Genomic DNA, 24,719 nt, shown 5'->3' on the forward strand with positions numbered 1-24,719 from the left:
TGCTTCTGTCAAATAAAAAATCCATCTCATTATCTCTCTTGAAAGATCACTGATCTGAAATATTAACTCTGTTTCTCTCACTACAGATGCTGCCAGTGCTGAGTATTTCCAGCATTTTCTGTATTTCAGATTTTCAAGATTTGCCACATTTTGCTTTGGGTGATAAATGTTAAGACGCAAAATCAAGGGCAACAATCAATGAGCGTATCAGTTTTTGAAATTAGCTCTCTGCCTGGCTGCTTTGTCCCAGGGCTCTGCTGCAAGAGACACTAAATAAGATTAGATATCTTAAATGCACAGTCTGAGCTTTTGTTAAGTGATGCACATCAACTCTCTTACCTCCTGGTGTCTGTTGCCCTCCCTAATGTAGACGCTGGCCAGGTTTGTGACTATAAATGCCCATAACTCCTGGTGTGTGGTCAACTGAAATGAGAACAGGTTGAAAAGTACTTCAATTTATATACACGATGCATCTTTTTCATCCAACATGTTATCATTAAAGCTTTAGTTAATTCACACAGCAAGCTGTCACCAACAGATTATCTGTTTATTGGTGTAGGTTAAAGAACAAATATTAGCAAAAATACCAGCGAAATATTCCCTGGATCATCTTTTTTAGATGAGTGTCATGAGGTCTTTTATATGCAGCTGACAGGGTAGACTTAAAGTAAAGTTTACTCATTAAATCACAAGTAAGGCTTATATTAACACTGTAATGAAATTACTGTGAAATTCCCCTAGTCGCTGCACTCTGGTGCCTGTTCGGGTCAATGCACTTAACCAGTATGTCTTTCAGACTGTGGGAGGAAACCCACGCAGACATGGGGAGAATGTGCAAACTCCATACAGTCAGGGACCCAAGCTGGGAATTGAACACATGTCCCTGGTGCCGCGAGGCAGCAGTGCTAACCACTGTGCCACCCAGACTTGTCTGTGGTTTAACGCCTCATCCAAACAATATAGTACGACCTCAGTTCTGAACTGGAAGTGTCAGCTTGAGCTTGTGTTTCTGGAGAAAGGCTTGAAGCACAACCTTCTGATTCAGAAACTACCCACTTAGCCAAGGCCAACACGTTAGATTTTCAGATAAGATTCTTCCTCCCAAACCACAACAAGGTGACAACTATAACAGTTTGTTAAACAAAATATACAAAAATGCCTACCCTAAGTGCTGTTGTGAATTGTGCCTCTGCATTGTCCATGCAGTTTACGGAGATGCAATATAGGCCCTGTGGGAGGAAAGTGAATAGCTAACACAGGAATCACAGAAGAAATCGCTAAACATGTTTAACTGGTACAAATGTCCGCAAGAGTCATGTCTTCCTGCGAAAAGGGAGGAAACAGTTACACAATTATATTGCTACTGAATGCATCTCCATGACGACAAGAATTGCTACAGAAGTACTGGGTTTTAATTCTCGAAAATGTAAATTGCAGAGAGGGTGCACCGGCTCTGTTTTATCCCTCTCGCTGTTCACTGAGTGAACAGGATGCACCTGCAAGCAATGTGCACAGGTGTTTTACAAAACTGACCTCAGTGGCTCTGGGGGTATGCCAACACTTTGTGCAGAGAGGAGGGGAGGAGTGAAATCATTAAATTTCCAGAAGATCTCTCCAACAGACCAGGTATCGTCCCTACCCTTCCTCCTGCCTGTTATGGTGCTGGCTGAACTGTTTCCTCCTGAGTCATCTTGTGATGACACTGTCTCAGAGAACTTTGCAAAGGCGGGTCAAAATTCAACACCATCAACTACGTGATCATATTGGCAATTTCCTTCTTGCATTGCAATTCCCTGTTACCAGGTGGATCAGAATGAGCAGAATCCTCTGGCTGGGAGTTGTCAAAATTCTCCAACTGACTGGGTTTGGGGGATCAAAAGCAGAATGGGGTTTAAATGCTGATCCCCTAAAAAGCAGACCAGCAGCTGGCCAGAGCACTGAACAAAAGCAAATTACTGTGGATGCTGGAATCTGAAACCAAAAGAGAAAATGCTAGAAAATCTCAGCAGGTCTGGCAGCATCCGTAAGGAGAGAAAAGAGCTGATGTTTTGAGTCTGGATGACCCTTTATCAAAGCAAAACGACATAGAAAGTGGGAGAATTTATACTGTAGGTATGCTGCCAGACCTGCTGAGATTTTCCAGCATTTTCTCTTTTGGCCACAGCACTGACCTGCTCACAGAGCTATCAGTGTTAACTCCACACTCAGCTGACCAAGCCAACAGACAATGGAGTTGCACAAACCAGCAGATCCTGGTTTGGTTCAGAATTGGTCAATTTCAAGCGAGACATAAAAGTTGGTCTGTGGGTTAGAGGGGAAGAAAAGTCAACAGGTGTGTGCTGTTCCTGGTCACAATCTGATCATTCCAACCTACAAAGAGGAAGGGAAGAATCCTGACCATACATATAATCTGTGAATTGATATCCCCAACACAAATTGTGCCAGGCAAGGGAAAGGAGACAGAAACCTCCAACAGCCAGACCAAGTAGGTAATAATAGTTCTGTTTCCTTACCAGTAACGTGTGAAGCTGGGCAGCATGGTTTGAAAACAATCTGGGAGACTGCTGACACAACTGACAGACCTGGGAAATCTGACAATGTCAAAAAACAAGTGAAAATAAGTGAAATTGTTGAGAATCTACATTCAGACACACCTTTCAAATGGGCCACATAGCAACTGCTTGGGTATTAGAGAATTTGCAGCATTAGAAACAGTCTATTCGGCCCAAATGTTCCATGCTTCACATGGACCTTCTCCCACTCCACTTAATCTCAGCCTTTCGCCTTCATGTTTACCTAAACCTTTTCTTCATTGCATCAACACTAATTGTCTCAGCTATTTCATGTGGTAGCATGTTCCAAACTCTTAGAGGTTTCTCCTGTTTAGGAGCACAAAGGAAGGTTTTAGAAGTTTATTGGTGTCACAAGTAGGTTTACATTGACACTGCAATGAAGTTACTGTGAAAATCTCCTAGTAACTTCATTGCCATGTTAATGTAAGCCTACTTGTGATACTGATAAATCTTCCTTTGTGCTGTTAAACAGGAAAAATCTCTAAGAGTTCAGAACATGTTACCACATGGAATAGCTGAGACAAGGTGAGGGGGCAGATAGTGTTAACGAGCAATCCAGATTAAGGGGATATAACCTTAGGTGATAGGAAGGACTTCTTCAAGGATAATGATAATCTTAAAATCTCTCCCCCAGAAAGCATTCTTATTAGGCAAGAGTAAAACAGAACCAAGGGAAGTTTAGTTTATTAAAGATAATATATTTTAATGTTTACATTTGGAGCTTGTTACTATTTCAAGAAGGAAATGGTTTATTAATTAATTGCTTTAATGACAAGGATGGAAACGTATTGAGTTGCATTCAAAAATAAATTATAATTTTAACTATTGTATATTCGTACTGATAATACACACATAATTAAACTCTGAATATACACTGCTCGAATGTGGGGAAAAAACCCAAAAAAGTCAGGTTTCAATAATCTGTATATTATAACATGTTAGCGAGTTTTAACAGGCATCTGGACAAATACATGAATAGGATGGGATAGGGAGATATGGTCCCAGAAGGGTAGACAGTTTTAGTTCAGTCAGGCAGCATGGTCGGTGTAGGCTTCGAAGGCCGAAGGGCCTCTTCTTGTGCTGTAATTTTCTTTGTTCTCTTTATAATATTGAAATAGTTACTCAAGCTAAAATATTTTTTTCTTGAATTCCCTTTTTAACTTATTACTGACTTATATTTGTGACAGCTCCCACAAATGAAAACATTTTCACTGCTTCTATCCACTCAGATTCCTTCAGAGGACTTTAAGATTACATCAGGTCACTCCTCAGCCACCACATTTTTTTTTACAGCAAATAACTCAACTTGTTCAGCCTTTTTACTGAGACTGTTTGCTGCAGTAAAAACACGATTGCACTGAGAAGCAACTCCAGCAGGGGATTTGCCTTCCTCCATCAAATGTTAAAACTAATGAAGGAACAAACCAAACCAGGAAAATCTTGACTAAATCAGGGTGAAATTGAAAATATCAGGAGCAACTCATGAAGAAAGGCAAGTGAGATGGTGCATCATCCGATATGTCACAAGCTCTTGCTTTCAGGACCATTTTGTGTCTCTTGATTGCCCACTTTGCTGCATATCTCACTTATTAGAGGTGCTCTGAACCTGTCCCATACTGCCGAAGGTTTATTTATACAGTTGAATGACAAGAACCTGGCAACCTGCCGTTCAATAAGACTCTTGTTTACACACTTTGACTGACAAGAACCCACGATTGTTAGCATCTTCAATACAAGTTGAGGTAAAAGGGTGGTGGGTGAGTGGAATCGGCTGCCGTTGATGGTGGTGGAAGCGAACTCGTTGGGGTCTTAAGAGACTTCTGGATGAGTACATGGGATTTAATGGGATTGAGGGTTATAGGTCGGCCTAGTAGGTAGGGATATGATCAGCACAACTTGTGGGCGGAAGGGCCCGTTTGTGCTGTAGTTTTCTATGTTCTAAAAAATCTTTTAATGGTTCGTATGACAAAATTGTAATACATAATATTGAAATGTATTTTTTTTCACAAGAGGCAGTGTACTTTCAGAATTTAAATATGTATCAGTAAAAATTATGCCAGTTTACAATTAATTTTTGAATGCAACCCAATATGTTTTCATCCTTGTCTTTGAACCAATTAATTAAAAACCATTTCCTTACCAAAGCCGAAACAGGCTCCAAGTGCTGGGAGTCTTTTCTGTGAAGAAGTGTTTCCTGACATCACTTGATTTCAACTAAATCATTCCTTAATCTTCTATACTTGAGAGATTAATCAGCTTTGGCAATTCAACCTGTCCTCATTTATGTGGCCCTTTTTGGTGTCCGCCTCACCTGTCAAAAAAAGATCATCAGCCACCACTAGAAGCTGATGAGAGCGTTGAGCTTTGTGGTGATGTGTTGCTACAGGGAGCGAGAGGGTATAGATTCCTGCCTCTAATTACCTTGAGGCAAATTACAAACACATCCCCACCTACTACTGCGCATTATTGTTAAATGCAGGCCAGGCACTGCTCTGCAGTGGCTGAATTCAAACGTTCACTGTGGCTTCTGAGCAAGCACTTACTTACCCGTGGCTGCTTAGGGAGTAACTCTTAACGAGCTGGCACTTTCGCTGGATTTGAATTATGTGCTATGGGAAAAATTTCAAAGTCGGTAGGGAGAGGATAAACTTTTAAAATGTATTTGAAGAAAGGAAATTGGGTGGACAAAAAAAAAGAGGGGTGATACGGCTTCTTGCACATCCAGATTTAAATCTTTCCAGAACTGGCTGATATGGATTTTGCTGCTCCGGCCCCAAGTTCTTGAATTCCCTCCCTAAAACTCTCCACCTTTAAGTAAAACCTATCTCTCTACCTTAGATTTAGGCCATTTCTCTGTTGTGGTAGGCAGCAGACGAGACACCTATATCCCATCACACTGGGCAGAATGTGAACCTTCACCCCAGAGGTTGTACTGAACACACCATCTTTCTCTGAAGTATATATGGACACAGTTCCGCTGTGGCAGTATACAAACCTCCTGGAGAGCTGTGGCTTTGTGGCCAGTTACAAGTCGACACATGATAATATGCTCCAGTAACATGACTTGAAATGAGGAGAGGATTGGGCTGCAATCTAGCACTGTACAGATGAAAAAGAATTAAGTTATTATAATACCTCAAATGCAACTTGCAATGTAAAGCTTTATAACCAAACAATTATCAAGTAATCTTTATAGAATTTCAGCAATTTTTAGCTGATCAATTAGGCACCTCAGTTTTGAAGAATGGTCCAGTGGTTAAAGATATTACAACCAAGCCATATAGGCCAGAAGGTGGCACCCCAGTGTTATATTTTGACAGACCTGTACCCCAGTGTTATACGGTGACAGACCCACCATCACCAGTACTGCATCCCAGTGTTATACAGCGATGGACCTGTCCCCACCAGTACTGTACCCCAGTGTTATACAGTGACAGATCCGTCCCCACCAGTGCTGTACCCCAGTGTTATACAGCAACAGACCCTTCCTCATCAGTGCTGTACCCCAGTGTTATACAGTGACAGATCCGTCCCCACCAGTGCTGTACCCCAGTGTTATACAGCAACAGACCCTTCCTCATCAATGCTGTACCCCAGTGTTATACAGTGACAGATCCGTCCCCACCAGTGCTGTACCCCAGTGTTATACAGCAACAGACCCTTCCTCATCAGTGCTGTACCCCAGTGTTATAGTGACAGACCTGTCCCCTCTAGTACTGTACCCCAGTGTTACACAGTGGTAGACCTATCCCCACCAGTACTGTACCCATGTTATACACTGACAGACCTGTGCCCACTAGTACTGTACGCTACTGTTGTGCAGTTCAAGTATTTCGATCCAGGTTGGAAGACTAGAATCTACAATTCAAGCGCAGAGTGTAACATATCCATAAATCCAACCTTCACCAAAATTTAACTAAGAACATGTGACCGACAATTCCGTGTGACTTACTTTTTAATTTTTCTAACTGCATGAGTGCTTTATCTGTGTATTTCTGGGCTTTCTCTAGATAACCAGCTTGCATGGAGTGCATCACTGTCACCTGTAACACAAGAACCTTAATATCACTGAAATATATTTCACCCTGACATTCAGCAGAACACTATACAACCTCACTGCAGAATGGAGCATGGATATCAAAGCAGACAGTACTGCAAGCTACCTGGAAATATGTCAATGTGACCGGAGAAATGCAATTTGTTAGCAAACAGGTGGGTGTCCAGGAACCTAGGCAGTAGAGTCTGGGGAATGATCAGTTTTCTCTGCATCACTTGTACCAAAAATTGGTGAGTCTAAACCAAGAATTAACAGGAAGAGTTGGGAGATTTCTTCCCCTATCTTAAAATGCAAAGCTGTGAAATACTAACCAGAAACAGTCCTGGAAGCAGAATCCGTAACACCCTTTAAAATATATTGGTAAATGGTTGAGAAAGGCAAAATTATAAACATATTGCAAAAGAAAGAGCTGAGGAGAATGTGCAACAACTTGTACAGGCCAGTCAGAGAGCTGACAGCAATGCAGTAGGCTAAATGGCCTCTCTCTCTGTGACATAACATTTCATGAATCTAAGATTGATGGGGCGACTTTTTAAAATAAAGTAATTGGAAAAAGTAAACTTGCCCTTTCCCATCTGAAATATTTTTCCAATCCTGATGCTTACATGAAGAAAAACACAATGCACTGTTGTGCCATAAAGCCCAGGGAGGTTCCCAGGTCAAGCCTGACTTTGAATGGAGTTAGCTGATCGCAGCTGGAAATTAGTTAGTCCATGACAGGGAAAGAGCAAATCAGCCAGTGTTCTGTCTCCAGACCTTCAATCCAACCATTCCCCGCCAGAAAATGCACATATGTTAAAGTTGGGCTGGCTGTGGTGCCACCCTGTTAACCGGTTGCCACTCGCTGCTTAATCTAACCGAAGAGTGAGTATTTGGCCAAAGTTACAGAAAGCAACTGTGAAGGCCAATGTCTATCGAAAAGCAGCACATTCAAGTGAAAAGTAGATAGGATATATCCTGCTCACGCTGTCAATTCCACACTTTGAGTATCAAAAAGTCCCTGTGTTCAGAATACATGTGGACTGGGTTCATGAATGAGTTTCCCTCCCTGGCTTCCACTGATAGCCCTCTCCCAGGAAACATGGACAAACTGGGAATATAGCATCACCAACCTATATCCTGATCACTGTGAGAATATGTTGAAATCTGCTGGATTCTGTTAAAAGTAATTAAGATCTTGATGGGTAAATGAAGAAATTTCTTTTAAGTGATTTTGTTCCCAATCTTTGTTACAATTGATTCTGAAATTGTGCTTAACCACTAGGTGGCACCCTGAGTCAGAGCAGCAGCTTTCAACTCCAGCGCTTGGGTTTGACTGGGTTTACATGTAAATAGACAGACACTTATTAATATTATGATAATTTGGTACAAACTAATAATCTCACCCAGAGCAACAGGGTTAGCTATTGCGGTGAAAACAAATTATTGAAGGACAGCAAGGAGCTGTAGCTGGTTGAATAAGTCTAAAGCTTATTAAGAGGAGCAAAAGGAGTGTACGTTCTTTCTGAACTGGGGTTTCTTTAGGGAGAGCATACCGAAAGTGGCACCTAAGTCACATTAACACTGACAAGTGCTTGTATAGGCTCCAGCAGCCCAAAATCTAAGGAGCTATTCAATTCCTGCCTCATTATGCTTCTGAAATGCTTTAGTAAAGGCATGATGTACAAGCAAGCTATTGTTTAGGTGTGAACAAACCAGTGAATATCACCGGATTATTCAATAATAAACAGCAAGAAATAATAAACATTGGCATGGTGGTTAGCACTGCTGCCTCACAGTGCCAGGGACATAGGTTTGGGTCACTGTCTGTGCACAGTCTTCACATTTCCCTAAGTCTGTGTGGGTTTCCTCCAGGTGCTGGTTAGGTGCATTGGCCGTACTAAATTCTCCCTCAGTGTGCCCAAACACATGCCAGAATGTGGCGACTAGAGGATTTTCACAGTAACTTCATTGCAGTGTTAATGTAAGCCTACTTGTAACACTAATAAATAAACTTAAAACTCTGAACCTATTCTCAGTTGCTGGACAGCAATCAGGAGCAGGATTCCTGAGTGAGCATCTCTCTCCCTTTCTTGGCTTGGGGCCATTTGGAAATCATTGAGGATCAGTCAGACTGGGTTTAGAATCCACAACTTGTTTGCTCAGAATGGCTAGTTGCTCTCTGAGCAATAGACTCACTAATCAGATAACTGCAGGGTTGTTGTTTGCATAAACAAGACAGAGCTGCATTTCAATAATGTAGAAACAGAAAATGCTGGCATACTCAGCAGGTCTGGTAGCATTTGTGGTGTGTGTGTCTTTTCACCAGAGTGAAAAAAAATTAGAAACGCAAAAGATTTTGCGCAAGTTAAAAGGAGTGGAAGGACAGGGGGAGGTTGGGAAGAACAACACAAGTGAAGTTCTGGGATTGGGCAAAGGAAAAGAGAGATTGAATGACAAAATGTTTCATGGAGTAAGGCCAAACAGACTGGTAAAGGGACGTGTTAAAAACAAAAGTTATGTCTCAAGGTATGTTTGGCAGGATTCTAGACAACTGCGGTTAAAAGCAAAGGAAAAATAAACATAAGAACTGGGAGCTGGAGTAGGCCATCTGGCCCTTCAAACCTGCTCTGCCATTCAATAAGATCATGGCTGATCTTTTCATGGACTCAGCTCTACTTAACCTGCCCGCTCACCATAACCCTCAATTCCTTTACTGTTCAAAAATTTAATCTATCCTTGCCTTAGAAACATTCAATGAGATAGCCTCAACTGCTTCACTGAGGAGGGAATTCCACAGATTCACAACCCTTTGGGTGAAGAAGTTCCTCCTCAACTCAGTCCTAAATCTGCTCCCCCTTATTGAGGCTATGCCCCCTAGCTCTAGTTTCACCTGCCAATGGAAGCAGCTTCCCTGCTTCTATCTTATCTATTCTCTTCATAATCTTATGTTTCTATAAGATCTCCCCTCATTCTTTTGAATTCCAATGAGTATAGTCCTAGTCTACTCAGTCTCTCCTCTTAAGTCAATCCTCTCAACTCTGAAATCAACCTACTGAATCTCCTGTGCACCCCCTCCAATGCCAGTATATCCTTTATCAAGTAAGGAGACCAAAACGTACACAGTACTCCAGGTGTGGCCTCACCAGCACCTTATACGGCTGCAACATAACTTTGCTGATTTTAAACTCCATCCCTCTAGCAATGAAGGACAAAAGAGAGAAAAAAAAACAAGCCAGCAGAAAAAAATGTTGACAGGAGTTGTGATCCAAAATTGCTGAACTCATTAGAAGTGTTATAGGTTTGGAACAAAGTTAGAAAATAATTTTTCTAAACAGCATTATACGCTCTCCTCTAAGTGTGTAACAGTATCTAGCACAGAGACTGACCCCTTCACTCTCCAAAAAAATGCACAGTACTTCCTCACCAGGTAAACTAGCACACACATATGCTCCTTAGGTAGCCAGTGAAAGAGGTCTGCAGGGTTAGTGGGCAGGATCTCATCATCGTGTAGCGTAGAGATGGTTTGAATACATTGCTGCAGTTGCTTCAGACAGGGCTTCACGCTTTTTACCTTCAAGAGTAGCACAGATTATTCGTTATTCACAGGCTGCTTTCTTACTTTGAAATTGGTTCTCAAAAAGTACGTTTACATTTCCTGATACTATTATACAAACAGGTGCTAGTTCAGACATATATTGAGGTAAACAAACATGATATACATTCACACTCATCTGACTTTCCCCTCAGAGGCTGTGGGTTCAGGTCCAGTCCAGGAGCAAGAGTTTATAATCTCTGTCGACACTGAGGGAGCCCTGTATTGTTAAATATGCCAACTTTCAGAGGAGGTGTTAAACTGCCCTCCCAGGTTGAAGTAAAAGATTGCACATTGCTATTGGAAGAAAAGCATGGTACCCTGGCTAATATTTATTCAGCAACCAATAACATCAAAAAGAATGCAGATTGTCAGGTCATTGTCAACACTGCTGTTTTTGTGGGAGCTTACTGCAGACAAATTAGTTGGGGGAAGGGTTCCTGTATTACAACACTTCAATAAGTACTTCATTGGCTGTGAAGAGGATTGGGTGTCCAGAGGTTGGGAAAGTTATTCATTAAAAGGTAAGACTTACTTATTTTAGCTCCTGTGTGGGTCTATGTTCCTATACACTTTTTAATGCAAGTAATAAACTTCCATGTCAACACTCAAACTTCTAAATTTAAGTTGAGCCACAAGTGGGATGAGCGGTTTTGTGTGGTCGCTTATTGTTCAGATCCTGTCATTATCACAGCTTCAGGAAAATTTAGTGCAAGGCTGCTTTACTGAAGCAACAAATGGACTATTAATGCACAGGAATATACTGTGAACATCAAGTCTCTGGGAGATACAGAGGACCAGAGGGACATTGGGGTGTACACCAGATTTATCAAGATGTTGTCTGGGCTGGAGTACTTCTGCTATGAAGAGAGGCTGACTAGGCTGGGGTGGTTCTGCTCAGAGCAGAGAAGGCTGAGGGGGGAGCCCGATTGAGGTGTACAAAATTATGAGGGGCACAGATAAGAAGAAACTTTCTGCTTAGTAGAGGGGTCAATAACCAGGGTGCCTAGATTTAAGGTAAGAGGCAGGAGATTTAGAGGGGATTCAAGAAAAAAATCTGAAACTCACTGTCTGAAAGGGTGGTAGAGGTGGGAAACCTCACAACATTTAAGAAGCATTTAGGTAAGCACTAGAAACACCACAGCATTCAAGGCCATGGACCATGTGCTGGAAAATAGGATTAGGATAGGTGATTGATGGCCAGCATTGACACGATGGGCCAGAGAGCCTCTTTCTGTGCTGTAAAACTCTATGGCTCTAAATTGCACTTAAACACTTAAAATACCAAGGATCCGGATATGTCAGACTCCATCCCAAACCAGGATATATCAGCCATCAGAGAATTTCAAACATAGGCACAGGTCATTTGGCGCCAATGCTGCAGAGATATTTTTTCCCCACCTGAATTTAGTCTAATCACTCACTCCTCACATCATTTTATATTTATCTTTGACAAGCAATTCTCTTTCAAAGTACCCGTGGACTCTGCTTCAATACTTTTGTGGCAGAAAATTCACTAATCTCATCTTCTACAGAAATACTTTTTTTCTTTACCTCCATTTTAATTCCGTTTGTGACAAGTTGTGTCCGTTTGCTGTTGTCTTGCAGACTGGTGCAAACAATCCGTTATTATTTAACCCATTGTCATCCTTCTCAACAATGAAAATCTGCTCCAGGCCACCTTCAAATAGAAAGAGGCCATTCGACCCATTGTGTCAACACTGGCCATCAAGCACCTGTCCTAATCCTATTTTCCAGCACATGGTCTACAGCCTTATACGTGCCCTGGTCTGGGATGGAATCTGACGTATCTGGGTCCTTGGGTAGTTTAAGTGTTTTAGTGCAATTTAGAGCCATAGAGTTTTACAGCACACAAAGGGGCCCTTAGTTTTCATAAAAACTCTGAGTTAACAGCACAGATTCAGTCCAAATGAACCCCATTTATGCTCCACAGAAGTCTTCCTTAACCCTACATCTTACCCCATCTGCATAATTTTCTATTCCTTTCTTCCTACGTGGTTATTTAGTTTCTCTTAAAAGCATATATGCTATTCACCTCAGCCACTCCTTCAGTTCCAGCACCCCCACGTTTAAAATCATTACCACTCTCTGGTTTCAGATGTTTGTTTGAATTCCCGATTGGATTTATTAGTGACTTTATGACCCTAAGAAAGTCCACCACTTTTTCAGAAGACTAAGGAAATTTGGCGTGTCAGCTACTCACCAAATTTTACAGATGCATCATAGAAAGCATTCTTTCTGGTTGTTTCACAGCTTGATATGGCTCTTGCTCTGCCCAAGACCGCAAGAAACTACAAAAGGTCATGAACGTAGCCCAATCCATCATGCAAAACAGCCTCCCATCCACTGACTGTCTACACTGTCCGTTGCCTCGGTAAAGCAGCCAGCATAATTAAGGACCACATGCACCCCAGCGATTCTCTTCCACCTTCTTCCATTGTCTGAGATCACATACCAAGCTACACAAGAACAGCTTCTTCCCTGCTGTCAAACATCTGAATGGACCTACCTTGCATTAAGTTGATCTTTCTCTATAGCCCAGCTATGACTGTAACATTACATTCTACAATCTTTCGTTTCCTTCTCTATGGACGGTATGCTTGTTTGTATAGCGTGCAAGAAACAATACTTTTCACTGTGTACTAATTCACGTGACAATAATAAATCAAATCTTAATTTTGAATTCCTCTATACGCAGAAACACCTCCTCTATAACTGTCTTAGCAAACCCCTTTGTAATTTTAAGAACTCAGTCTTTCTTCTGATCTGGTCAGCAGCACTTCAAGCCACCCAAGTCTACTGTAGCACTAGCTGCACAACTTGCTGAACACAACCCAGAAACCCTAGTACTCCGCCCAGTACATCATAAATGCAGACTTAACATTCAAGCTAAAACCAACAGGGCTACGTGCTCTTGAAATGATGAGCGTAGTCAGGTTTTATTCCAGACTCTGGCTCTCTTTTTCTAAACTATTTCTCTGATTGGCCTATTTATACTGCTATGGTATTATATTTCCTTGTTCCCTTCTGCTGCTGCTGCTTGCACCTTTGTGCTGGAAATTTTAGAGGAATTCTCTTTGCTCACCTGCCCTGCATCCAGGTAGTGTGTGACCTGTAGCACCAGGAAGAAGACACGTAGTGACTCCTTCTGTATGGGATTACCCTGCCAGTTCTCCACAATCTGGCCACACAGAGTCAGGAGAGGGTGAACCTCCTGCAGCTTCCGTTCCATCAACAGCAGCTGGAGACCAACAGGGAGAACACACCAACATTAAAAAAAATTACAACTACAACCTGAAGCAGCATATAAACAATTACTATTTGTCAATTATCAATGCTCTTGCGCCTGCCCTTCAAAACCTCTCTACAAAGCAGGTACACAAGTCCCACTGTTGTGTTTGGGAGTGCACACAGTCATTCTTTCAATGGCCTGGCCCCTTACAGGATAAGGAGGCTAAAAGTGAGGAGAAGCTCAAGCCCTTCTTGAAGGTTTTTCCTCCAACAATGGGCCCAATCACCCCCTCTAGCAACTTAACCAGCTCTAAGACTTTGGCACTTTCTAGAGGTGCTCAAGTTATTTAACAGTTGCCTGGTGCTGGCCATTGTGGGTATCACCTTCAACTGACATTACGGGCTGCTGACATTACAGTAACAGATTCAGATACCAGGGCTGTCTACAGAAATAGTGCTGCTAAATATCCTGGATTTTAAAAGTGATTTTTTTCGGAGAGTAGGAGCTTTTGAAGTGCGTAAACTCAGTTCTGTTGGCAGCAGCCTTCTTGTTTGAGTCAGGAAGTTGTGGGCTGAAGTCCCACTCGAGGATTGGACAGCACATATGTTGGTTGGCACTTCAGTGCCATCTACCGTAAATTTCACATTTTTCAAACACAGCCTTTTCTCCTCCTTTGCCAATATTTTCAGCTTTTTTTTTTCTCCCACAGGTACTTAATCTTTTGTAGTTAAAATTTCACAGTCCCCTGTGACTCCCCACTTTCTCACCCCAGTGGCCAGTGTATAAGCCTGGACTGTCAGCAGGCGTATACATTGGGCCTTCTGGTAGGAAAGCAGAGTCAAAACGGATCTGGATCTTGATCATTCACTCATATTCTTCAGGACAGCGATCAGAAACTGTATAATTTTCCACTGTCCAACACATTTGAATGAACTGTTGCATATCCTGTGCCAACCTGAATGAGATTGTCTAAGTAACCTCAGACTGAGAGATTGAAGATGAAGAGGAAGCATTCCTGCTCTGTATGACAAGGCCACTCATTGGTGAAATTCAAATTCTCTCTATATTCCATAATCTATTTGGCTACTGGGGTGGGCCACCATTTCCTAGTACTTCTTTTTATCATTGAAGACATATATCCGATGGCACGAGCAGGATTTCTGCCTCTCTCCCTTCCAATCCACATTTAGAGAACACCTGCGGCTATATATTTTTCCACACACAGGATTATTTTAACAGTCCAATATCAATTGCGAGAAGATGGACACTTCCATATTTTTGGAGCATTTTGTTATTCTGTAAAGGTGGCTGCGCGTGTGTAAATAATTTAATTAAGCTCGGCAGTGGGTAAGAGAGACAACTTGTCTGGGAGAGTTGAGATAAAAAAAGGGGCTAAAGATGCTAAATGCGTGCATTTGTAATAATAAGGCCATGCTGATGTGGATTTACAATAGGTTGGGGTTAGAAATTTACATTAGGAAATAGATAGGGACTTGGCTTTTCAGTGGCTAAATTTCAAGGGAAGTAAAAGACCTCTCCAGCTTGTAACAGTTTCACAAATAAACAAGGAGATGTTTTATTTGATTTGAGGTTTTATTTAGATTTTATTCAACTCCCCCCTCACCCCACCAAGGGAGGCAAGGGGAAAACATTAAATATTATAATATTTAGGAAAAGTTGAGCTCAAAAAGGTGCTAAGGATAATGAAATCAAAGATGAAAGAGAAAAGGATATTTAAGAAAGATACTGAGTTGAGTTGTATTGGCTGTATGGGGGAAATATTCTGGGACTAGCTCTGTGCAGAGCAAAGTGAGAACTCTGAAGCAGCCATCCAGAAACCAGGAAAGTCTTTGTTTCAGAGTTTTATTGGATTTCCACAATACAGTGGAAGTGAGTGAAAAATCATATGGTACACCTTTATTAAAGTGATAGTAGTTTTACCTAGGGTAATAATACTTGATTTCTAGGGTTAAAAATCTATATACCAAGAAGGTACTTACTTGTGTGTTATGATTAAGTGGGTTCTTTTTGGGAGATTTTGTAAGACAGTTTTAATAATATAACTTTAATCTTATGCGCTTATGTTTTCTTTTCTTTACCATTACTTTTAAAATTCCCAAAATTGTTTCTGGAATCCAATGCTTCTGGGATCAGTAAGTATCTCCTAATTTTCAAAATACAAAAAAAAGCTTATGATCAGGAAGACAAGTTTCTCTCTGGGGAATTGCCTTGTACTTTCTACAGTGATAGATATATTAGCTGCAGATTAGACAGTAAATTCTGCACAAATTTAACTAAACAAAAAAAAACTTACCATGCCTTTACTCAAGAGGAAGAGTGCTCTGCAAGATAAGAGAGACAAGTTTGTATATACAATGTGAATTTAGTTTAATGTAAACACGAAACTATAACCCACTTTAGTAAATATTAAACAAGAAATTCAAAAAACTAATTAACTTCTGACTCTCCAGAATTTCACTCCAGAGACTGGAGCTCAAAATTCAGGCTATCACAGTTCAGTGTGGAGGGAGCATTGCACTAAGGTTTATCTCTTGGACAAGCTGTTAAACTCAGGGTCAGTGACCCTTTAATGTGGGCATAAAATATGTCACAGGGCTTTTTTTGAACAGTAGGGGAATTCTCACCAGTGCACTGGATCAATATTTATTCCTCAGCCAATAACATTACGAACAAAATTCTCATATCGTTATTTATGGATCATAGTTGAATGCAAATAAGCAGCTATATTTCCTACATTATAACATGAAAGTAATTTAGGAAATACAAATTTTTATCTAATGACATACAAAATCAGGAGGAATAAGAAGAGCAGGCCAGGCTACAAACTCAAAAAAACCCCAGAAACCAAACATGGCACTTTCCAACTTCTGTTTTTTTTTGATTGTATTGGGTGATGCATTTACCAGTGGGGAAGTAAAGCTTTAATAGCTGCAGAACGCCCACGTGGAAGAATCATCCTCACGTTGTCACTGACAAATGAAAGATTTGAAGGATGAAGGATTTCCTGCGTCCTTGTAGAAATTTATACTTAGGACTGAAGGGCCAGTTGGAAAAGGCAATATTTACACACCCAATGCAGACCATTCCAACACAGAAATCTGAGAAATCACAGAAATCTTGGTATGGTGGCACAATGGTTAGGGACCTGGGTTCAATTCCAGCTTCGGGTCACTGCTGGTGTGGAGTCCGCATGTTCTCCCCATGTCTGCACGGGATTCCTCTGGGCGCTCCAGTTTCCTCCAACTCACCAAGATGTGTGGGTTATGTTGATTTGCCATGCTAAATTGACCCCAGTGTCTGAGGATTAGCGGGGTAAATATATGGGGTTACTGGGATAGGGCCTGGGTGGGATTGTGGTCGGTGCAAACGCAATGAGCTGAATGGCCTCCTTTGGCACTGTAGGGATTCTATGATGTTATGAAAATTGGGGTTTTGTTTGTCTGTTGAAACAGCAGGAAGGTAGCTTTCGATTCCTTCGATTTTGCCGTTACCTTGTATATTCTGATCCCACTACTCTTGCATATTCGGCTCCAACTCCTAGAAGGTCACATGCTGAAACCAAATCTTTTTCTAACGTGTGTAGTTGCTGGTAGAAAGAGAAACAAAGTGAGAAATAAAGGGTTTCCATTAAAATTCTTATTAAAGTCACCTGAAAAGTAACGTGTATAAAAAAATCATCAGCATAATAGCAGCTGTAAAAATTGACACTGAGTAGTGGCCCTAGTTACTGATATATGAGACACTGGACAAAATGATCTGGCAGTCTTGTTTTTTTTCACTTGCATATCCCCATCCTGCCACCACCCCATCTGCAGGTGACATCTAGTTCTGGGGTAGGACTGCAAGGGTGCCAAGTCACCTCATTCCACTGGTCAACTGGCTGTGCGGCATCTTAGTCATACCACAGACAGTCCATCAGAAGATCACTCTAGAATTATCACAAATGATTACCTCTCACCACTTCTGGAAATACTGAGGTGAAATGTGACACCCCTATAATCTGACGCATGTTGCACAAGACTGAGTAAGTAGTCTCACAACACCAGGTTAAAGTCCAACAGGATTATTTGGTAGCTCGAGCTTTCAGAATGTTGCCCCTTCATCAGGTGAGTCCTTGAAGGGGGCAACGCTCCGAAAGCTCGTGCCACCAAATAAAACTGTTAGACTTTAACCTGGTGTTGTGAGACTACTTACTGTGCCTACCCCAGTCCAATGCCAGCATCTCCACATCATGGCACAAGATTGAGGCAGAGATTTATAGAATTTCCCCCTCAATACAAACAGTGGCCTACTTCTGGACCTTTACAATTACTACTTGAAGTTGCAGAGGTGAAAACAATTTGACCACTGATTTATCATTTTCCCCCAATCACAATGAAGAAACACCTTATGACCAGTCAGCTTAATCTCTCTCTCTCTTCCCCATTCTTGCTAGTTAGTCTTAGTGCATGAAACATCTGGTGAAAACTACAATTTCTTTTTAGGCCTAATTAACAAGTGGAACCAGAAAGGTTCAGTTGGCATTAAATTTACTGATCTCAACCGGACTGCAATGGTGACACTGATTATAATCTTCTGAGTGGACCTACCTGCTCTCTCAGCTGGATGTTAAAAATCCCATTTTTACTATTTCAAAGAACAGCAGGACAGTTCTCCCGGGAATTTTGGCCAACATTTATCCATCAACCAACTTCACTAAATGGGGGAAATGATCGCACTGGTGGTGTTACTGGACTAGTAATAAAGAGATCTGGACTAATGATCTGAAAATTAGTTGAAATACCACAGCTGCCAACACGACTGCCCAGGACGTTAAATTCAATATATCAAAGTGGAATAAAAATTTAGCAATCATGGCAACCTTGAAACCATCAGATTGTCATAAAAATCCGTCTGGTTCATCAATGCACTCTTGTAAGGAAATCTGCTGTCCTTGCCTGGCATGTGACAACGTGGTTGACTCTTACCTGCCCTCTGTTATGACCTAGCAAGACACTCACTTGTTTTCAAAATCATCACCACCTTCAAGGGCAATTGGGGATATACAATAAATGCTTGCATTGTCATTGACACTTCGCTCTCCTCCCAGGAATGAAACAAAAAAATCTGGTCATTATCACATTATTGTTTGTGATAGCCTACAGTGCGCAAATTGGCTGTCACGTTTCCCGCATTACATCACTGACCACACTACAGCCACTGAGGTACTCTGAAAACTGCTTGAGGACTTCATAGAATCCCTACAGTGCAGGAGGTGGACATTTGACCCATCAAGTCTGCACCAACACCAATCCCACCCAGGCCCTATCCCTCCTTAACTATCCTGCTAATCCCTCTAATCTATCACATTCCGGGACACCAAGGGTTAATTTAGCATGTCCAATCAATCTAACCCGCACATCTTTGGACTTTGGGGGGGAAAACTAGAGCACCCGGAGGAAACTCACACAGACACGGGGAGAATGTGCAAACTCCACACCGACAGTGACCCAAGCCAGGGATCGATCCCAGGTCCCTGGAGCTGTGAGGCAGCAGTGCTAACCACTGTGCCTCCATAATTTGAATGGATTCCTAAGGTCATGAAAAGCACTATCTACATGCAATTCTTTTATCCCATACACTCAGTGCCCCAAGGCCAGGAAGTAGAAAACCAACCAATGCTCAGGTTTTTAAAAGATAATGGGCATCTGTAACTAAATGCCACAAACACGTATGCTATTTGTTGATTTCACTCCTTTCTTTCCCTGTGAAGAAATATCCAAGATTTGGCTTTGGGCTTCACAGTTGAGCCACAAAGTGTAACCATTCTCAGCATTAACGAAACAATGGAAAAAGAGGGTGGACAGAGGTGGAATTGAACAGTACCATGTGACAGCCAACACTTTTGGGATTGAAGAGGAAAAATGGAGGGGGAAAAAGTGTAAATGAGTTCATTGAAATTAGAACTTGTGGGGCAGGTAATTACAGGATCAATTTTTCACTCAGAACATCACCAGGTTTCATAGAAGCAATCCAAGTTGAACATCCTGAGAAGCAACATTGTGTGCGCTCTAACGTTGAATATTTCACTTTCTGCCAAGAAACTCCCATTAGATATAAGAAAACAAAAGGTACATACAGCCAGTTGAAAGAGTAGTCGACAATGCCAATAAGGCGTCTGCTGCGAGATCTGTATTGCCTTCCGTAAAAGTGGTTTTGCTGAATCAACCAGATTCTAAAAAGGCAACAAAGCATCATTATTTCAAAGTAGCATGGAAAAAGGCAGCATCTAATCCCACAGAAACAATTAAACGTAGTTACACAACCAGATGTGAAATGCATGTATTAATTACAACTATAACAGAAGTTCTCAGTGAAGCACTATGCTTGGAATTAGATTTTCTTTACTTCAGTTTCAAAGGTTTCTATCGTAGTCTTAACTCTAACTACCAACCTCTCTCTTACCACCCTTGTCTACTTTATCAATAGCTCTGGTGAGCTACTGAGTCAGAATCTATTTCCTACACTCTTAGATATATTGTCTACTGCCTTTGTCTTGTTCTTTCTCAGATTCTCCAACCTATGAAACTACTGTCCATTCCAGCTGTAGCCTTCATGCAACCACTACTTTCTACTTCATCTTGCCTTCTCTTCAACTCTGGCAGTGTCTCCACTCTTGGCTTTGGGATCTTCACCTCCTAGGTGTATTCACACGTATAAGGCAGCTGTTGCATAAGATTGCTCTGTGCCTCAGACTAAACTGCACTCAAAATGAAACAGTACAGTATGGGGAACAGCATATCATTGCACACAAATCCTGTCACACAATGCCCAGAAAAAACCGTTCCGCTGTACTTCATTTCATTCCCATCAACTGCTGTTCTGCTCCTTTGGCATTAAACTCCACTCTCAACTTTAACCCTGGCTCCCCCTGCTGATGTGAAATCTCCCCTTCCTGCACCAGTCTTGCTGGACTGTCGCATGAATTTAAATCCATTGCAGGAGAGAGAGAGACTGGATAAAGGGACTAGGGAAAAGATTCCTTTTAAACATCACAGTATTAGGCTAAAGGCATTCTATAATCCTACAATTTTCTTTCACCATACTTGCTTCCTTTGTTGAAAACGAGGGGCATCACATGGATTGGAAACAATTGCAAAAATAAGCCTAAGAATTGAAAATCTTTGTCCTGATTTAAAATCGATAGCAAGTGCCTAGACTGACATCAGGAGCAAAAGCTGCCTATTAAATATCATTGCACTGGAGGAGTGTATGGATGCTTCCAACAGTGATACATAAATAGCAACCTATGAGAAACACACTTAACTGACAAAAGGGAAGCAAATGATTGGGCCCAATCACCCTGAGACTGAGTTTACCCAGCATGTAAACAAATAGCCTTAAATCACATTAACTCACCTTCTCCCCATATCCCTTCATCTTACTTTCTTTCATCCACCAACCTCAACTAGGCTCGAACGTCACAGCCTCTGCCTCAACCGATGATCCTAAAGGTGAGTTCAATAATACTACAGCCCTCTTCTAAACGAAGAACAAAGAAAAGTACAGTACAGGAGCAGGCCCTTCAGCCCTCCAAGCCTGTGCCGATCATGATGCCTGCCTAAACTATGAAGCCCGTATCCTTCCATTCCCATCCTATTCATGTATTCATCAAGGTGCCCCTTAAATGCCGCCATTGTTCCTGCTCCCACCACGTCCCCAGGCAGCACATTCCAGACTTTCACCATGCTCGCACATCTCCTCTAAATTTTTCCCCATGCACCTTAAACCTATGTCTCCTAGCACTTGACTTTGCTACCCTAGGAAAGAACATCTGATGATCCACCAAAAACTGTTTATTTATTTTTCTATCTATGGCCTCGAATTATAAGTCACTCTTGAAAGCAGTCTCCTGTATACACTATCCCATCCTTCTATAACTGTGAACACAGTTGTTGTGCTGGAATCTACATTTTTTAAAAGTCTTTCTTCATATTTTGTTGTGAATACTTAGTACATAGTTCATGTGCTTTAGAATATATCTTGCAGTTTCAAAACATAGACTTTCATTCTTAAAACTGAGATCTACTACTCTTGCAATAATGCCACTCCAGAAAGATGTTTTCGTTTTGGGAGCTGGAGGTAAGTTAGTTGAAAAGCAATCAATAAACCCTGAAAGGCCATGAACTCAGTTGCTCCATCAGATCAAAAAAATTGCAAATGCGGGATAATTAACTCAAAGGTCTGAGGGCCTCCCAGAGCAGGCTATATCATCATGAACACAAGTGGAGCTTAGAAAGGTTTGCTGGTTTAAATTTACCTGGGGTACCTGCAGTTTAGACTTGATGTGATTTGCAATTTAATGAGAGAAGATAGCCAAAATAAATGACAGTTAGACAGGTCCACACTCTATTTAGAATAGAAACTAACTTCATCATTGACTACATGGAAGGCAGGAGCAGCTTAATCTCAGTTTGAATTTTGAGAGTGAGAGAACAGAAGCTGGATGATTCACTAGTTTGAAACCAGCTAATGTATCTACAGTGGGCCCCACAGTGTCTTGTTCCAAAATAAAGTAACAGGCAGGTTAGCATGGAAGTATTGAAAGATAATCACCTCCTTAACTTCAATGATGGTGAAGCTGTCCAGCACCGGGATGTGGGAGAGGAAGTTGTCCACCACAGGGAAGTTGGGGGGTTGTACATGCAGAGTGTAACAACCTAGTTTTGCTGCAAAGTTAAGAAGGTGAGACAGGCACCTCCTCATAGCAGACCTCACGTGCAAACTGGTCAGTCCCTCAGACTGAATAAAGTGTCCTGGCTCTTAAGAGTGAATGGTTGGCAATCCCTCAACGCCCACTGCTGCTGGCCATTTCCCCAGGCCTGTCATTTTGGGTAATGATTTCAGCCACATCATTGGTGTAGCTGAATGATCTGGCAGGATTAATAGAAAGCTGGATGTCACATCCAGGCTCCTGATGGAAGCGGTAAAAAAAAGTCAAGCTGCTTGATGCCTTCAGCAACCTTGAAGATAAAGCGCAGAACGAACAGATTCTCCAGTGTGGATACAGGGGGGTCCCTGGTCGCCTTTTTCATTGAAGGCCTTCATCAGCTTGATGCATCCTGCAACACCTTTGAAATATCTACCTATGGGGAAGTCTTGCAAGCAGAAGATGTCTGCTACTTCAATCCTGCAGCACGCAAAGAGCAAAGTAGGTTTGGTCCACAGGCAAGTTTATGTTACTTGGGCAGTGTTCCACACCTCTTGGTTTGGTGCTCGAGAAGCAGCTGCAGCCTTGGAGGGAGTGCAGAGGAGGTTTACTAGGCTGATACCGGAGTTGAGGGGGTTGAGCTATGAGGAGAGGCTGAATAAACTAGGCTTGTACTCGTTGGAGTTTAGAAGAATGAGGGGAGATCTCATTGAGACGTATAAGATGATGAATGGGATGGATAGGATAGAGGTGGAAAGACTCTTCCCGCTCAAAAAAGACAGTAGGACTAGGGGGCACAGCCTCAAGATAAAGGGGGGGCAGTTCAGAACGGAGTTGAGGAGGAACTTCTTCACTCAAAGGGTGGTGAATCTCTGGAATTCTCTGCCCGTTGAAGTGGTGGAGGCTGCCTCGCTAAATATTTTTAAGAAGCGGGTTGATGGGTTTTTGATAAGAGAGGGGATTAAGGGTTATGGGGAGAGGGCGGGAAAGTGGAACTGAGCCACGACAGATCGCCATGATCTTATTGAATGGCGGGGCAGGCTCGAAGGGCCAGATGGCCTACTCCTGCTCCTATTTCTTATGTTCTTATGTTCTTATAATGCAAATGTTGAGCTGTGCTGTACCACTGTTAGGTCCAAGTCAGAGACTTAAACTAGCATGAATATACTCCAATGGCAGCAGACTTCAACTATTATCTTCTTTTGTACCTTCTTTTCCATTAAGGATGTAGTTCTATTAGTTAAAATGAGGCACTTTGATTTCTATTGAGAGCTTCTTTAGTTATTAACTGAATCACAACTATTTGCATTTCCTCAAACCAAACAGCATCCTAATGAGATTGCATTGTACCATCTATAAAGACACAACATCATGGAGCCCATTAACCAAGCTGCTCTTAAGGCAGATAAGATTAGTTACCTCCTGGCTTTTAAATTCAATGCCTCCTTTTTGCAACAAAATCAAGAATTTAATTAGCTTTTAATAAGTTTATGAAAGTTCTTACAACCAAAGAGTTGCCTTTAATGTTCTGCACCTGTACCCTCAAATCCCTCCATTCCTCTACCAGACAAGAATACTTCCTTTCCAAGTATTAACACCGCTGACATCTTTGTCATTTTTAACTAAATTATATATCATTCACCGAAGTTACATTCCACCGGCCACTTTTTCAGTGCATTCTATTTTAGCACTAGTTCTTTTGTGGCTTTTCTCGATTTGCAAAGTTCAACACTATTCTGTGGAGGTATATGAACAAAATCACCAATACAGACAAACAGAACTCGTTCCTGGAACGGAACTCTGGATAGCAATATCCACGTCCAACTTCTTTTTAAAAAAAAACCTTTAACTCCTATTCTATTCACTTCAAAACAAATTTCAATCCAGTTTCTTCTTCTCCTGTAATGCCCCATGTTGTGAAAGGGTTTTCTATGGTCCACGTGCACAATATCCACTTCATTTGCCTCCCCCATTGAGCAAGTCTGTTACCATCTTACTAAGACCTATGATTTCTGTGAAACATGATTGCTGCTTTTGAAATCTGTGTTGGAAACTTCCATCTATTTTCTTTTAATCTGCAATTCCATCCTTAATGACGTCAAGATTTTCCCTATCACAGATGTTAAGCTTACAAGCCTGTAATTTCCTGTTAGTTCTATCCTCTCTATTGAAAATGCATTGCGTGCTCACCAATGTCTAATCCTCCAGTACACATCCACACTCACTGGAGTCTCAAAATCCAGAATGACATTATGAGTTATATATATTTTAAAGGCTAACATTAAAGTTTTAAAAAAATTTTTCAATTGCTTTGGTGACATTAAAGGTTCAAAAAAATATATATTTAAAAAGTACAGTTGTTGCTGTCACTGGTAACAGAACCGTTTCCCAACTCCACCGACTAGACTCTGCCCTGTCAGTACAAATAAAAGTTGTAAACCTCCATTTTGATTTGATTCAGATTGCACATTTGACCAGATTTACATTCTTGATCAAACACATTGTGGATAAGGTGTATAAAAAAGTATGTTTTCTGATAACAACAAAACGTA

The 24,719-nt window shown here is 41.4% G+C and overlaps 1 protein-coding gene across 1 annotated transcript in view; it reads right to left on the reverse strand.

The window, feature by feature from the left end:
• The window catches only part of mau2 (MAU2 sister chromatid cohesion factor), a 56,752-nt gene that overhangs the window by 21,232 nt on the left and 10,801 nt on the right, over positions 1 to 24,719 (reverse strand). The window contains exons 4-13 of the mRNA XM_080213246.1: positions 19,597 to 19,692; positions 16,970 to 17,064; positions 15,772 to 15,799; positions 13,311 to 13,466; positions 10,037 to 10,183; positions 6,526 to 6,616; positions 5,569 to 5,672; positions 2,514 to 2,591; positions 1,164 to 1,229; positions 340 to 423 (exon numbers count right to left, since the gene is read on the reverse strand). Of these exons, the coding sequence (XP_080069372.1) occupies positions 340 to 423; positions 1,164 to 1,229; positions 2,514 to 2,591; positions 5,569 to 5,672; positions 6,526 to 6,616; positions 10,037 to 10,183; positions 13,311 to 13,466; positions 15,772 to 15,799; positions 16,970 to 17,064; positions 19,597 to 19,692 (945 nt within the window). The remainder of the gene's footprint in view (positions 1 to 339; positions 424 to 1,163; positions 1,230 to 2,513; positions 2,592 to 5,568; positions 5,673 to 6,525; positions 6,617 to 10,036; positions 10,184 to 13,310; positions 13,467 to 15,771; positions 15,800 to 16,969; positions 17,065 to 19,596; positions 19,693 to 24,719) is intronic.

Source organism: Carcharhinus amblyrhynchos, chromosome 26, assembly GCF_965287045.1.
Source record: "Carcharhinus amblyrhynchos chromosome 26, sCarAmb.v2.hapA, whole genome shotgun sequence".
Classification (NCBI taxonomy): Eukaryota; Metazoa; Chordata; class Chondrichthyes; order Carcharhiniformes; family Carcharhinidae; genus Carcharhinus; species Carcharhinus amblyrhynchos.